General features: G+C 41.1%; 1 protein-coding gene across 2 annotated transcripts in view; it reads right to left on the bottom strand.

The window, feature by feature from the left end:
- The window catches only part of LOC121555835 (KH domain-containing, RNA-binding, signal transduction-associated protein 1), a 33,045-nt gene extending 21,147 nt beyond the window's left edge, over window positions 1-11,898 (bottom strand). For both annotated transcript variants that reach the window (XR_005998007.2, XM_041869680.2), the window contains exons 1-4: window positions 11,535-11,898; window positions 8,012-8,136; window positions 5,405-5,521; window positions 1,728-1,874 (exon numbers count right to left, since the gene is read on the bottom strand). Coding sequence is in view for 1 of the 2 variants with exons in the window: in XM_041869680.2 (XP_041725614.2) it covers window positions 1,728-1,874; window positions 5,405-5,521; window positions 8,012-8,136; window positions 11,535-11,631 (486 nt within the window). In the remaining variant the exon portion in view is untranslated. The remainder of the gene's footprint in view (window positions 1-1,727; window positions 1,875-5,404; window positions 5,522-8,011; window positions 8,137-11,534) is intronic.
- Between the last annotated feature and the right edge of the window lie 3,723 nt (window positions 11,899-15,621).

The following is a 15,621-nucleotide window of genomic DNA, read 5'->3' as shown; positions in this document are numbered from 1 at the left end:
GTGCACTGATCTTGGCCTACGCCAGAACAAAACGCCTGCAAAACCTGTATGTGTAACCTCTTTAATTTCAATGAAACCTGGGAGTAAACAACACGGCTTTGTGAGAATTCTGCTTATGCTGGCATAGCTACACATCCAGTGAAGCAGTTAAAAGCTGTTTTCCAGATGCCCCAATGTACCTCGGCAGTTAGATGAGTGTCCAGGGGCAGCACCACCCTCCTCTGGGGCCTCTTTTAACACAGGAGGCTTACGGTCATTTAGAGCCATATGGGAGGCACACACTGCTGCCTCGGTGAAAGTGCTGCCTCGGTGAAAGTGCTGCCTCGGTGAAAGTGTCCCAATTATTTTGAAGCTGATAGTTTGTAGGCTCAGGCTCGCTGCCCTATCAAGGCTGGTTATTCCAGGTACGCAGACACATCCGTCGTTCAGTCCGTCTAATGACGTGGCGCTTGCTTGGTGTATTGTGTCAAACAGACCAATCAATAGCATTTGATAACTCTTTAGGTATCAAAACCATTTCATACAAATAATGAAAAAAAAAAATAGCAATTTTCTTTGTGTCTTGAAAAGTAACCTGCACTTGCCTAATAAAAATACTACAGTTTTTGCAAATGATCACAACCTTGATAAGATACACTGAAAAAAAAAATCATGTTTCTTAAATGGGTTCTTCCTCAACTCTTAAGGTTCCTTGGAGAACTCTTGCCCGATAAAGAACCTTTGAGTTAAGTGTGGGGTTCTTGACGCGGCGTCTACGGTTCTATAGAATTCTAAAATGTTCTTGAAATGTATGGAAGCCTGCAGATGTGTCCCTTTCATAGCACACAGCTAATTGGCCAGTCTTAACTAGTGCTGATTTTTCAGTGTAACATTTACAGTGATGATTCAAGAGTTAAATTAACACTGTAAAGAGTTAAATTAACACTCAGTGGTGTAAAAAGAACCCCAGTGTTCATGTTAATCACCAGAGTTGAACCAAAACCACGCCCATCATCATCATATTTCCCAGCATGCTTTATTGCAGGTTGATTTTTAGGAATTGTTTGTTTCAATATCTATGTTTTCGCATGTACATTGATTGATTAATTAATGTTATGCTACTCAAATATAAATACATACATTTTTCTATCCAAGTAACTATTCCAATCTGTTACTTGGACTTATTGGAACCGTTACTGAAAGGGTAGTTCCAGTTTAGATGGTTCATCAAACTATACGTTTCAGGCCACTGTTTAGAGTAAAACTAGGCCCTCAAAAGAAGACCTTATGAAATATGTATTGCATTGTCTTAAAGTATATGATTTTAATGACAACATGTTCACTTATGATCTCACTTGGTGAATGCCACAGGACTGAAAATGATTGAATGCAACAACCATGTCTCTGTCACTAGCAAACACAGTCATGAGTGGTACTGGTAACTCTAAAATTATCTTGAAAGGCACCCTGGGAAATATGCAAATATGGCTTAAAACCATACAGCAACTCTGGTCCTAGAGGGATTTTTGTCTGGTGCTTCAAAGAACCTTCCCATTTGTGGTTCTTCAGAGACACTAAAATGGTTCCCGTATTGCAGCGCTCTCAAGAACCTTATTTGGTTCCAACTTCCACCTTTATTTTTGTATTTCTAGAGTGTACTGCAGGGGCAGACAAGGAAATAAAAGGGATCAAACACGGAACTGCATCTTACAGAACCACCACACTTAATAAGAGTCTATTCCACTCACAGGAAAGAGGAACTTCTTGACTTCCTCCATGGCGTGTGCCATGCGTAGGTAAGCCTCGGGCACGGGGGCAAACACCTCGATGAAGACATGCAGCTCCATAGCCAGGTGCGCGTACTTGGGCTCACCACCTTTCCTCAGACCCTCCTCCTGAAACACAACAACACAGGACAGTTAGAGAGGTTATTAACCTTTTCACATGTGGGTTCCAAATGTGGGCGGCAGGTAGCTTAGTGGTTAAGAGCGTTGTGCCAGTAACCGAAAGGTCGCTGGTTCTAATCTCCGAGCCGACTAGGTGAAAAATCTGTTGATGTGCTCTTGAGCAAGGTACTTAACCCTAATTGCTCCTGTAAGTCGCTCTGGATAAGAGCGTCTGCTAAATGACTAAAATGTAATGTAAATATCTCTAACGGTCACCCCAGCGTGAGTTGTTTTATGCATTTGATGTCTGAATGTACTCACTGTTCCAAAATGTGATTGTTACGCAACAGGACAGTTAACACGCGCTGCCTGCTAATTATTGTCACGCCCTGACCTATAGAACTCTAGTTAGTTTGGTCAGGGTGTGTATATCATGTGTGTGTTTTCTATGGGGACATTCTATGTTTGTATTTCTATGTTCGGCCGGGTGTGATTCCCAATCAGAGGCAGCTGTCGCTCGTTGTCTCTGATTGGGGGTCATACTTAGGCAGCCAGTTTTTCTGCCTGTGTTGTGGGATCTTGTTTGTGTTCGGTGAGTTTGGGCTTGTTAGTGTATAGCCTTCCGACGTCACGTTTCATTGCCTTTTGTTGTTTTTGTATGTTTATTCAGTTTAATAAACATGTATGCATTTCACGCTGCGCCTTGGTCTGACCCGTCTCTCAACGACCGTGACAATTATCTATAGGCTGTGTTTCAACTTGTCAATTTCAAATAATTTTCTAACAAATGTTATTTTCTAACAATAGTTTGAATTGAGGTGTATTCCGCCTCATTAATTCAGATATAAGTAGCCTGTTTCACTGTTGCGGACAATTTATGTTTGAGGCTTTACTGAGCCGGCCAAACTTCTCTCTTCGACCAGAGCCCAAGCACCTCCCCAGAGTTTCCGCAGATCAAGTATGCAGACATTTGCGCCGTCTTGCATGAACTGGCACATTTTCTGGCTGGCGCTCGCATTGCCTCCTTCTTCTTTGTTGTTTTCCTTACAAATAATAATGTGTGCGTTCCTTTCAAAGTAAGTGCCTTATTTTATGTATGTCGTGTTGTAGTTTCTACTGTAGCATAGAGTATGTATGTAGCATAATATACTCCCCCCAAAAAATATTAGAAAAATTAAAAATAAATAAAAATATTTAAGTGGTTATCCCACTAGCTATCATAAGGTGAATGCACCAATTTGTAAGTCGCTCTGCATAAGAGCGTCTGTTAAATGACGTAAATGTAAATGTAAATAATGTATTTACAGTTTATTAACGTTTTCAAGTACTGGTGACAAATAATACATTCTGATTATTGCATAGATTGTAATGGACACCTATGATGTGTGTAAAATACTTTTTTGAAGGTTGTATTGCTTATGATGAGCAAGCTAAGCTATTTGGCAGCAATTATTTTAATTTTTTTGTCATTTAGCAGACGCTCTCATCCAAAGCGACTTAGTTAGTGAGTGCATACATTCTTCATACTGGCCCCCCCCCGTAGGAAACGAACCCACAACCCCTGGCATTGCAAGCGCCATGCTCTACCAACTGAGCTACAGGGGACTACGCCAACTGAGCTATGTGTGTCGCCATGTTGGTTGACGTTATACAATGAATTGTGGGTGTCACGTAAACGTCTGTCAGACCAAAGAAGTTATAATGAGGTGACCAACAGACCTCATCCTGTCTTCTCTTCTTATCCTTGGTTGACGCGGAAAAACAAACATGGTGGCTCGCACAAACTACCCATCGTCGGATTACTTTCGATTTTTTTAGAAGGTCTTTCTACAAAATTATTTAGATCAATGGTGAGCTCACCCATGACGTGATGAATTGTATTATTATTATTATATTATATATGAATTGTAAATAGTAATTGGGGAGATTGACAGTTCTTTTGTGTTTTCTTCCATTTTGCGAACAATCGCACCAACTGTTGTCACCTTCTCACCAAGCTGCTTGGCGATGGTCTTGTAGCCCATTCCAGCCTTGTGTAGGTCTACAATCTTGTCCCTGACATCCTTGGAGAGCTCTTTGGTCTTGGCCATGGTGGAGAGTTTGGAATCTGATTGATTTGATTGCTTCTGTGGACAGGTGTTTTTTATACAGGTGACAAGCTGAGATTAGGAGCACTCCCTTTAAGAGTGTGCTCTTAATCTCAGCTCGTTACCTGTATAAAAGACACCTGGGAGCCAGAAATCTTTCTGATTGAGAGGGGGTCAAATACTTATTTCCCTAATTAAAATGGAAATCAATTTATAACACTTTTGACATGCGTCTTTCTGGATTTTTTTGTTGTTATTCTGTCTCTAACTGTTCAAATAAACCTACCATTAAAATTATAGACTGATCATTTCTTTGTCAGTGGGCAAACGTACAAAATCAGCAGGGGATCAAATACTTTTTTCCCTCACTGTACATAAAGGTGTATATGACAGGTGTGTATAATATGACAGGTGTATATAATATGACAGGTGTGTATAATATGACAGGTGTGTATAATATGACAGGTGTATATAATATGACAGGTGTGTATAATATGACAGGTGTATATAATATGACAGGTGTGTATAATATGACAGGTGTGTATAATATGACAGGTGTGTATAATATGACAGGTGTATGTAATATGACAGGTGTGTGTAATATGACAGGTGTGTATAATATGACAGGTGTGTATAATATGACAGGTGTGTATAATATGACAGGTGTGTATAATATGACAGGTGTGTATAATATGACAGGTGTGTATAATATGACAGGTGTATATAATATGACAGGTGTGTATAATATGACAGGTGTGTATAATATGACAGGTGTGTATAATATGACAGGTGTGTGTAATATGACAGGTGTATATAATATGACAGGTGTGTATAATATGACAGGTGTGTATAATATGACAGGTGTATATAATATGACAGGTGTATATAATATGACAGGTGTATATAATATGACAGGTGTGTGTAATATGACAGGTGTGTATAATATGACAGGTGTGTATAATATGACAGGTGTGTGTAATATGACAGGTGTGTATAATATGACAGGTGTGTATAATATGACAGGTGTGTATAATATGACAGGTGTATATAATATGACAGGTGTGTATAATATGACAGGTGTATATAATATGACAGGTGTGTACAATATGACAGGTGTATATAATATGACAGGTGTGTATAATATGACAGGTGTGTATAATATGACAGGTGTGTATAATATGACAGGTGTGTATAATATGACAGGTGTATATAATATGACAGGTGTGTATAATATGACAGGTGTATATAATATGACAGGTGTGTACAATATGACAGGTGTATATAATATGACAGGTGTGTATAATATGACAGGTGTATATAATATGACAGGTGTGTATAATATGACAGGTGTGTATAATATGACAGGTGTGTATAATATGACAGGTGTGTATAATATGACAGGTGTGTATAATATGACAGGTGTGTGTAAAAGGTGTACATCAGCTCTCTCACCTTGGCTTTGTCCCTCATGGAACCTTTACCCAGTACAGAGATCTTGGCCCCAGTCTCCTCCTGAAGGCGTTTGATTGTGTTGCCCTGAGGGCCAAGGATCTTTCCCACAAAGTTGAACTGGAAACAGGAGAAACAAGACAGGTTTAGACCACAGAATATCTACATGGAGCCTTGTGTACCAGAGTGGAGGGAAGCACATGGCTGTGTGTTCTGTACTTGTTGCATAAAAAGCGCAGTGTTTCAGTTTGGGAAATTAGTGGTGCGTTGGGTCAGCTGTTTGGTCACCCGCACCCACCCGCAATTGCTAATAACCCATCCGCAACCGCCTGACTATACATGTATGTGATAAGGTGGAAATCAGAGGCCCGCACCCGACCCCTAACCAGCTAATATAAAACATGCTCTGTAGGAAACAGCCAGAGACGGCGGAAAGATTTTTTTGACAGGGGTGCAGGATTTTTTGGGGGGGCCTAAATTAGATGTTTCTGCTTATAATTTCCAACATTTTTGGCTATTTGTTAGTCACCTTGTCTATAATTAGATACATGTAGCTTCTCTTCTGTCATTATATGTTGCCTTAGAAGACTAAATAAACCCTTGCTCACCAGAATAACGTTATAAATCAATAGAATGAATGCTTCAATCTAGCTGACATTGATGCAGTTCTCTGTTATCTCTGCTTCTTTTGCTGAGCAAAGATGTTTAGGGACCGGGGAGAAAATGCAACAACTCAACAAAAAAACAGGAAAGATTTTCTGTGCAGAATTTCCAAATGACATCAGTTTGACCGGTTGTAAGGAAATAGAAAGCTGTGAAAACGACCCAACATGTTTCTGATAAGATTTCAGTTCGGCTTGGATGCATATTTTATGTGGTTGAAATACTATCAGCTTTTATGACGCTGATAAAGACAGCACCTTTACAGACGCTATCGAACTGCATTTGCATTCTCCCAAGACGCTGAAAAAACGAAATCCTATTTCTTCACTCTTGTTCCCAAGTCAAAATGTTGCCTACATTTGGTTTCTTTAATTCTTCAGGAGTTAATATTAAGGCTATGTGAGAGGTTATAGCCCTACAGTCAGTGTCCAGATTTCAGTTTCCATTTAACCCATCTGAACAGTAGGCTACAGTTCCCTTGACGTACCATAGACCTATTTGAAGCACTGCTATCATCCTCTTTTACCACTTCCCAAATATTACTTTTCTGGCCCCTCCCTTCTCTTTATTTTTAAACTCTCCTTTCGCAGATTTTCTCTTACTGAAATTAAACTCAGACATTGTCCTTTTTGCCCTCCGTGGATCGACGTTAACTCTTTCTGCCTGTTCCCAAATACATTTGGCGATTGGTGTGTAAGCTATTTGGCGCGCGTACAGTTAGGCTCCAAGGCTTACGTACTAATGCCAGATAGCCTAAATTAATGGGGGGGGGACCTTGATGTAGCCTATAGATATGAATGACACATTTATGGATTTATTTGTGTATAATTTCTTCTTTATTCAACCCACCCACCCTTCGTCCACACACCCTTCATCCACACAATATTCGATTACCCTAAACCCGCCCGTCCAGGGGATATAACCGCGGGGACTGTGGGTTATAGGTCAACCCTCACATCACTATGGGTCATATCGCCTTTGCCAATACAAATGTGGCAGACCTTCACCATCGTAAGGAACTAGGCAACCAAAGCATTTGAAACATGAAGCAACTATAAAGGAACAATTGTGCAAGCCGCAGTCTGGTAGAATGGTTGCAGACACACACACACACACACACACACACACTGTGGTTACACTGTGCAAAGTTCTGCCAACCATGTAATCACCATGTAAATACAGAGTTTTAGTGATACTTAAAATAATGAGGTACCAGGAAATGGATTAATAATCGTTGTCCCTCGGGAGGGAAAGCATTTTACGGTGAAATGTGTCACCTCTCTTAATCCCTAAAACATGGTTGAGAGCACGGGCTATTCAATTATAATTCTGGACGGCCGAAAAAACACTTCTCATTCTCTCTCTCCTTCTAATCAGGTACCGACTCAGAACCCTGGGCGGCCGGAATCTCTGACCAATTAGTGACATTATTCAAATAAAACCAGAACTACTCCAGACCTCAAAGCTCTGATTTGAGGGAACCCCCTGTCTAGAGACAAATTGACAGTCTCTCTGGTTTGAGTGGAGTCACCTACACAAGCGACGGATCAATGCATCAGCCCACCCAGCTAAAGCCTTTGAAGCCTACACACGCCTTGCCGTCTCAGAAAAAAATGACTCATCACAGAAGGAAGCATAGTTCGGTGAACCACTTTTAACTACACTTATATTTGCCCTACGCCTACTAGTGATGGAGGGTGGGTTGGGGAAATCAATACAGTTACATATTGGGGATATTATGTTCGGGGGAGGCAAACAAATAGTAAGTTGGCCACCATTTAGACACCTAAGACACTCTGAAACACTTATTAACACATGCCGTGGTTTGTTTTTTGGGATGGCCTGCATACCCCCAGTCACCCATGTAATTCAAGCCCTGCTGCTGAATGAAGGAGAGGAGAAAAGAGGAGAGGAGAAGAGATATTTGAGAAAAGGGAGAAGGCTTACCCTTGGATACTGTTTGACAGGTATGAGCACGCGTTCCTTCAGTTTGATATTCTTGACAGTGAAAAGGTCCAGGTACGTGTCTCCTCCTTCCTTTTTGGGCTCACCTTTCTGGATTCTCTCAATTTCTACAATGGAGAATTCAATTGATTCAAACACATCCTACTTTGTTATAACAATACAGTTACCATGTAATGTAATTTCTGTGAAAACATTAAAGCTGCAATATGTAACTTTTTGGGCGACCCGACTAACTTCACATAGAAATGTGAATGATAGATCTGTCGTTCTCATTGAAAGCCAGTCTAAGAAGCGGTAGGTCTGTTCTATGTGCGCTATTTCTATGCTTTCTATTCTTACGTTTCGTTTTTGCGTCTTTTACTTTTGATTTTGTACACCAGCTTCAAACAGCTGAAAATACAACATTTTTTCGTTATTGAAAATATATTTCACAGCGGTTTAGATGGTATAATGATTCTCTACACTATACTTGCTTGTTTGGTCAAATAAACTGAAATTAGCTGAACTAATCGAATTTTAGCAACCAGGAAACGGCAGAAGCGATTTCTGCATATTGCACCTTTAATTGCCCAGACCATTGACTAGTTAGAAGTCATACAGCCATGGAAGAAACCTTTAAATCTACAGTATGGAAACAACACAATTCATTTCAGACCACCGCCTCACACCCCCCTGCCTTGACAGTGTCTCAGCATGCCACGAGCAAACATGTCAACTGCACTTAGCAGCTGGGAGCCAGAGGTTTGCTGCTAGCAGCGGTGTCTGAGGGGCCGCTGTACTCCACACACACACACTGGACTGGCACTAGGCATCTATTGCTCTGTACTCTTTTGACCGGCCAGTCACACACCACCACAGTCGTGTACAGGGCACTATACAGCATGCCGTATCTAGGACTACAATCTGAATTATTATCAGTACTGGACAAAGACTCCATGAGGGACAAAAGCCAAGGTGAGATGTACACAGTAGCAAACTTATGCAACCTGTTTTACACCTGTAATGCCCGCCCGTGTAGTAGGCATATATAGCCCACCGCTCAGCCAGCTTTGATGATGTTTAAAGGTGTTGGACAAAGTCCCAGCCCGGATCCCAGTCTGAGTCTCTAGGAATGAGCTTAATGACAGAAAACCTTTATCTCATCCGCTCATAAGTCAAGGTCAGTAGCACCAGGTTGATTTACCCTGGCATTTCCAAGTTTCACTGTGATACAGTATCTTGATGAGGCACTAAATAAAACAAGCCACTTATCCAGCAGCAATGAACCATCATGCCTTCATATGTGATCTCAAAGACACACTGACTGACTGTCATCCACCAGAGATCCCAACAACATACACAATTAAGGAAACACTGACTAACGGGTTTTTTTTTTTCTCTCCCAATTCAGGCCATCCCGCTACACAATATCTATAAACTACCTCCACACCCCCATCAAATGGTAAGATACAGTACTGCGTTAGATTTCCATCCCAGGTGGTCTGTGTTATAATGCAAAACACATGGGTTGAAAGCACCGATGGAAAAACATATTTCCTCACTGAAAAAGTGTGTCAGAGCCAGCTGGGACTCTAGGTTATACACATTTCGGAAAAACGTTTAACAACTCACTGTTGCGCTTCTCCAGACAAAAGCCTTTCAACATCTTATCTGTAATATTTTGATCATCTGATTTAACAGAAAGGGCCGGTTTCCCAGTCACAGATTAAACGTAGTCCTGGGCTAGACTTAAAATGTGTCCGGGAAACCGGCCCATAAACACATAGCGTCTCTCACTGGCGGAATAGCAATAGGACACGTGTTTTTGCAGACAAACGCTACATTCTTACGCTGTGGCGATACACATGTTGTTACACACGCGGTTACACTGTAACAACAAACACAGACAATGTGTCAACGCTGTTAACATGTCGACACACACGGTACAATGTATCAAATTGACACTGTTACAATGTGTTTATCGACATACGCTGTTACAATGTATCAAATTGACACTGTTACAATGTGTTTATCGACATACGCTGTTACAATGTATCAAATTGACACTGTTACAATGTGTTTATCGACATACGCTGTTACAATGTATCAAATTGACACTGTTACAATGTGTTTATCGACATACGCTGTTACAATGTATCAAATTGACACTGTTACAATGTGTTTATCGACATACGCTGTTACAATGTATCAAATTGACACTGTTACAATGTGTTTATCGACATACGCTGTTACAATGTATCAAATTGACACTGTTACAATGTGTTTATCGACATACGCTGTTACAATGTATCAAATTGACACTGTTACAATGTGTTTATCGACATACGCTGTTACAATGTATCAAATTGACACTGTTACAATGTGTTTATCGACATACGCTGTTACAATGTATCAAATTGACACTGTTACAATGTGTTTATCGACATACGCTGTTACAATGTATCAAATTGACACTGTTACAATGTGTTTATCGACATACGCTGTTACAATGTATCAAATTGACACTGTTACAATGTGTTTATCGACATACGCTGTTACAATGTATCAAATTGACACTGTTACAATGTGTTTATCGACATACGCTGTTACAATGTATCAAATTGACACTGTTACAATGTGTTTATCGACATACGCTGTTACAATGTATCAAATTGACCTCGAACCCCCTACTGTTGTCCAATTCAATAACCTACCCTTGGGCGGGTGTTGCTGGTCAATACAAAACGTAGCCTAGTTGTCTTTTCCACAATCGCAACTTTCGCTTCAATAGTAGGCTACTCAAAAATAAACAACCACAATTGGTAAGCTTTGACATGAGATTATACAAGTTTCAAAGTGACCTACATGCAGCTCTGAATAGCATTCTCTCTATCCAAAATACAACATCTTTTGGGATTAGGCCTACCACCCAGAGGACAGCAAACAGTCTTTTTGAGCTTTGGTGATGGTGGTTTGCTAGGACCTACTACCACACACACAATAAGGGCTGCACTGTGTCTGGCAGACAAAAAGACCCCAGAACATCCTGTCAAACTCCGTATTTCTCTTGGGATTGCGGACATAGGCTATAGAAAGCCCATTTGGCCCATTTTTATAGAGGGAGCTGCAGCTTTGAGAGTGGGATTTCGGCTAGGCTACTACGTGCGCATTTTCAAGGGAGTTAAATATTTCAGAAGGGGAAGTTCACAAACTCGATTAGGAAAGCTATTTTCGTGGTTCCATTCAACCATTTGTTTCCAACGTTTGCTAAACCCGTGTCTAGATCACGTGTCACCCTGTAGCCTAACTGCGGTGTGGTGACGGGTCGTAGCCAGGCTATGAACGGGATGTATTGTTTGCAGGGGTTTACAGACCCGCTATACCCGTCCCGTCTAGCCAACACAGTCCAGCCAAGGTGCGTCCTTTTCAAAACGCACATAGCAAAAAACCTTAACGCACTCCATAAAATATAAATCCTTTTGACCGAATGAAGCAGCAAAATGTTGCCAATGACATTTGTTTTTACCTGCAGATAAAAGTTTCATCGCGTGCGTAAATGACACGTCCAGACTGTCCTTCTCTGCGAGGAGCTCCGGGAGGTACTTGCTTTCTTGATTCTCCATTTTTAGTTTAAATCAGTAAAAAATGCAAAATGCGAATTGTGCAATTTAAAAAAAACTTAGGGTGGATAGAAGAAAAAAATATAACAACAGTAGAATAAATAGTCCAGTAAAGTTACGTAAGCAGTGCGTAAATATCCACTTATTTCCGCAGATTAATTTCGCTGCTTTGCATGTAGAGCACTCGCTGCTACCGCACGGCTGCTGACGAGGGCGGCTTGGTGCTCCTGTCGCGGCGCTTTGCCTGTTGAAAATGGAGACGGATGCATGCGACCGTCGAATCAAAAATCAACGGAAGTGAGCTCAGTGCGTTAGGACTACTGCCCGCAGCTTTGGCGCCACCTACTCCCGCTGTTTTGAATTTTGTTGCCCCCAGATACCGATCTAAGGCCAGTTCTGCGTTCTCAGAATGGATTTAACTCATTGGTTCAGCAAAGGCCAAACATTGATTATGTATAGGGCTCTGGGTGCCTTTGGGTGTGTTGCGGCATGTGCAACATTCAGAACATTTGAGATATGCCTCTCTCTCTCTCTCAGAACAATTCCTAGAACAATTATCTCTCTCTCGGATGGGATGAACATATAGTTATTGATGGATCCGGGGTAGTAGCAGACAGAATATCATCACAGTATGTTGAACCACTACATTTTAAAGGTGTACGTGATACGGTCTCCCCCCGGGGACAATAAAGTCAGTAAAAGTGAAGTAGATATAACCATTATGTGGGCTGTAGAGCAGCGGACTAGTTCATATTCTACACAGAGGCTTGTCTGCACCTCTCAATGCACTTCTATCTGAACTATCTGTAATGTCGCACCCCATCTGAATATGCCCCTGATAAAGTGATGTCAAAAAAGTATTGTGGCAGTGACACATTTTTTGGTTGTTTTGGCTCTGTACTCCAGCACTTTGGATTTGAAATGATGCAATGACTATGAGGTTAAAGGCCAGACTGTCAGCTTCGATTTTAGGGTGTTTCCATCCATATCGGGTGAACGGTTTAGATATTACAGCACTTTTTGTACATAGTCCTCCCATTTTATGGGGACCACAAGTATCGGGACAAATTCACTTATATGTGGATTAAAGTACTCAAACGTTTAGTATTTGTTCCATATTTCTTAGCACACAATGACAACATCAAGCTTGTGACTCTACAAAACTTGTTGGATGCATTATGAGTTTTTTTTTTGTTGTTGTGTTTCAGATAATTTTTTGGCCCAAAATAAATTAGGCTAATTGTAAATAATGTATTGTACCATTTCGGACTCACTTGTATTGTGAATAAGAATGTCATATGTTTCTGAACATTTCTACACGAATGCGGATGCTACCATGATTACGGATAATCCTAAATGAATCGTGAATAATGATGAGTGAGAAAGTTACATATGTATACCAGATACCCCCAAGACATGCTAACCACTCAACATTACCAATAACAGGGGAGGTTAGTATTTTATATTATACCCCCAAGACATGCTAACCACTCAACATTACCAATAACAGGGGAGGTTAGCATTTTATATCATACCCCCAAGACATGCTAACCACTCAACATTACCAATAACAGGGGAGGTTAGTATTTTATATCATACCCCCAAGACATGCTAACCACTCAACATGACCAATAACAGGGGAGGTTAGTATTTTATATCATACCCTCAAGACATGCTAACCACTCAACATTACCAATAACAGGGGAGGTTAGTATTTTATATCATACCCCCAAGACATGCTAACCACTCAACATGACCAATAACAGGGGAGGTTAGTATTTTATATCATACCCCCAAGACATGCTAACCACTCAACATTACCAATAACAGGGGAGGTTAGTATTTTATATCATACCCCCAAGACATGCTAACCACTCAACATTACCAATAACAGGGGAGGTTAGTATTTTGGGGGGATATTATATTTCTACCTCTAACTTTCTCACTGATCATTATTCATGTTTAATTCATAATTATCCGTAATCATGGTAGCATCCACATTAATGTAGAACTGTTAAGAAACGTATTATATTCTTATTTACAATAAAAGTGACTCCAAAAAGATGCAATATATTATTTAACATTAATTTCTAGTGGGCACAAAATAATCTGAAACACAACCGAAACAAACTACAAATGCATCCAACAAGTTTGTAGAGTCATTGAATGCTATGGAATATGGGACAAATACTAAACGTTTGAGTACTTTGACTACTTACATTTCTCCTAATACTTTTGGTTCCCTAAAATGGGGGGACTATGTACAAAAAAGGGCTGTAATTTCTAAACGGTTCACCCGATAAGGATGAAAATACCCTCAAACTAAAGATTACAGTCTGCACTTTATCACTTGAAATCCAAAGTGCTGGAGTACAGAGCCAAAACAACTAAAAAAGACTGTGTGTAATGGGAATATCCAACATCCCTGAGTGCTGCTGGGGTTCAAACAATGACTTTAGGTCAAGGGAGGTTACTGTATGCCTGGGGATGTGACCAGGAAGCCTCTGAACAATTCATTTTAGGATGTATGCTGCCCCTCTGTGGTCAAAGCAGTCATTACTTCCCATTAATGGCTCTATAGATCAGTGAGTGGATATGGTTTAACATTGTTGTGACTTGTGACCCACGGTGGGTCACCCACCTAATAGCTTTCACGTGTTCCTCAAACTCCCCAAAACTGTATTTGTAGACATTGAGCAATCTTTAGCTGTGTCAGTAGCCTTTAGCGTCTGTGTGTGACCCACGGACTACAAAATGAAAACCAGCCACGTAGCCGACACCGACGTCTCGCTTCCGGACAAGCTAAACACCTTCTTCGCCCACTTTGAGGATAACACAGTGCCACCGATGCGACCCGCTACCAAGGACAGTGGGCTCTCCTTCTCCGTGGCCGACTTGAGTAAGACATTTAAGCATGTTAACCCCCACAAGGCTGCCGGCCCAGACGGCATCCCTAGCCGCGTCCTCAGAGCATGCGCAGACCAGCTGTCTGGTGTGTTTACGGACATATTCAATCTCTCCCTATCCCAGTCTGCTGACCCCACATGCTTCAAGATGGCCACCATTGTTCCTGTACCCAAGAAAGCAAAGGTAACTGAACTAAATGACTATCGCCCCGTAGCACTCAACTCTGTCATCATGAAGTGCTTTGAGAGACTAGTCAAGGATCATATCACCTCTACCTTAACGGTCACCCTAGACCCACTTCAATTTGCTTATCGCCCCAATAGATCCACAGACGATGAATCGCCATCACACTGCACACTGCCCTATCCCATCTGGACAAGAGGAATAACTATGTAAGAATGCTGTTCATTGACTATAGCTCAGCGTTCAACACCATAGTACACTGCAAGCTCATGATTAAGCTCGGGGCCCTGGGTCTGAACCCCGCCCTGTGCAACTGGGTCCTGGACTTCCTGACGGGCCGCCCCCAGGTGGTGAATATTCTACTGTATCTTAGTCCATGCCGCTCTGTCATTGCTTGTCCATATATGTATATATTCTTCATTCCATTCCTTACTTAGATTTGTGTGTATTGGGTAGATGTTGTGAAATTGTTAGATATTACTTGTTAGATATTACTGCACTGTCAGAGCTAGAAGCACAAGCATTTCGCTACACCCGCAGTAACATCTGCTAAACACGTGTATGTGACAAATAAACGTTTATTTGATTTGATTATAGTGAATCACCAATGGGGACCACCAATGAGAGTCCCTTCTCTGTTTCAGTCTGGTTTCTTCCGCCTAATAAAACCCAGCTGCAGGATACCAGTATTCCATCAGTACTCACTTACCCAATGAAGCTGGCGCCAGCGATAATGCAATACAAGTGGAGGAAAGCTTCACTTAGCTTGAACGCAACAAGAGTGTTAATGTGTTGTTGTCACGCCCTGGCTCTGGGGACTCTTAAATGTTGAGCCAGGGTGTGGACTTGTTACGTTTAGTTTTCATTGGGTCTGTTCTAGATCGTTCATATCTATGTTTGGCC

The sequence above is a fragment of the Coregonus clupeaformis genome, chromosome 8 (genome assembly GCF_020615455.1).
Source record: "Coregonus clupeaformis isolate EN_2021a chromosome 8, ASM2061545v1, whole genome shotgun sequence".
In the NCBI taxonomy this organism is placed as follows: Eukaryota; Metazoa; Chordata; class Actinopteri; order Salmoniformes; family Salmonidae; genus Coregonus; species Coregonus clupeaformis.
Note: the sequence above shows the minus strand (reverse complement) of the source record. Positions and strands in the feature narration are given on the sequence as shown.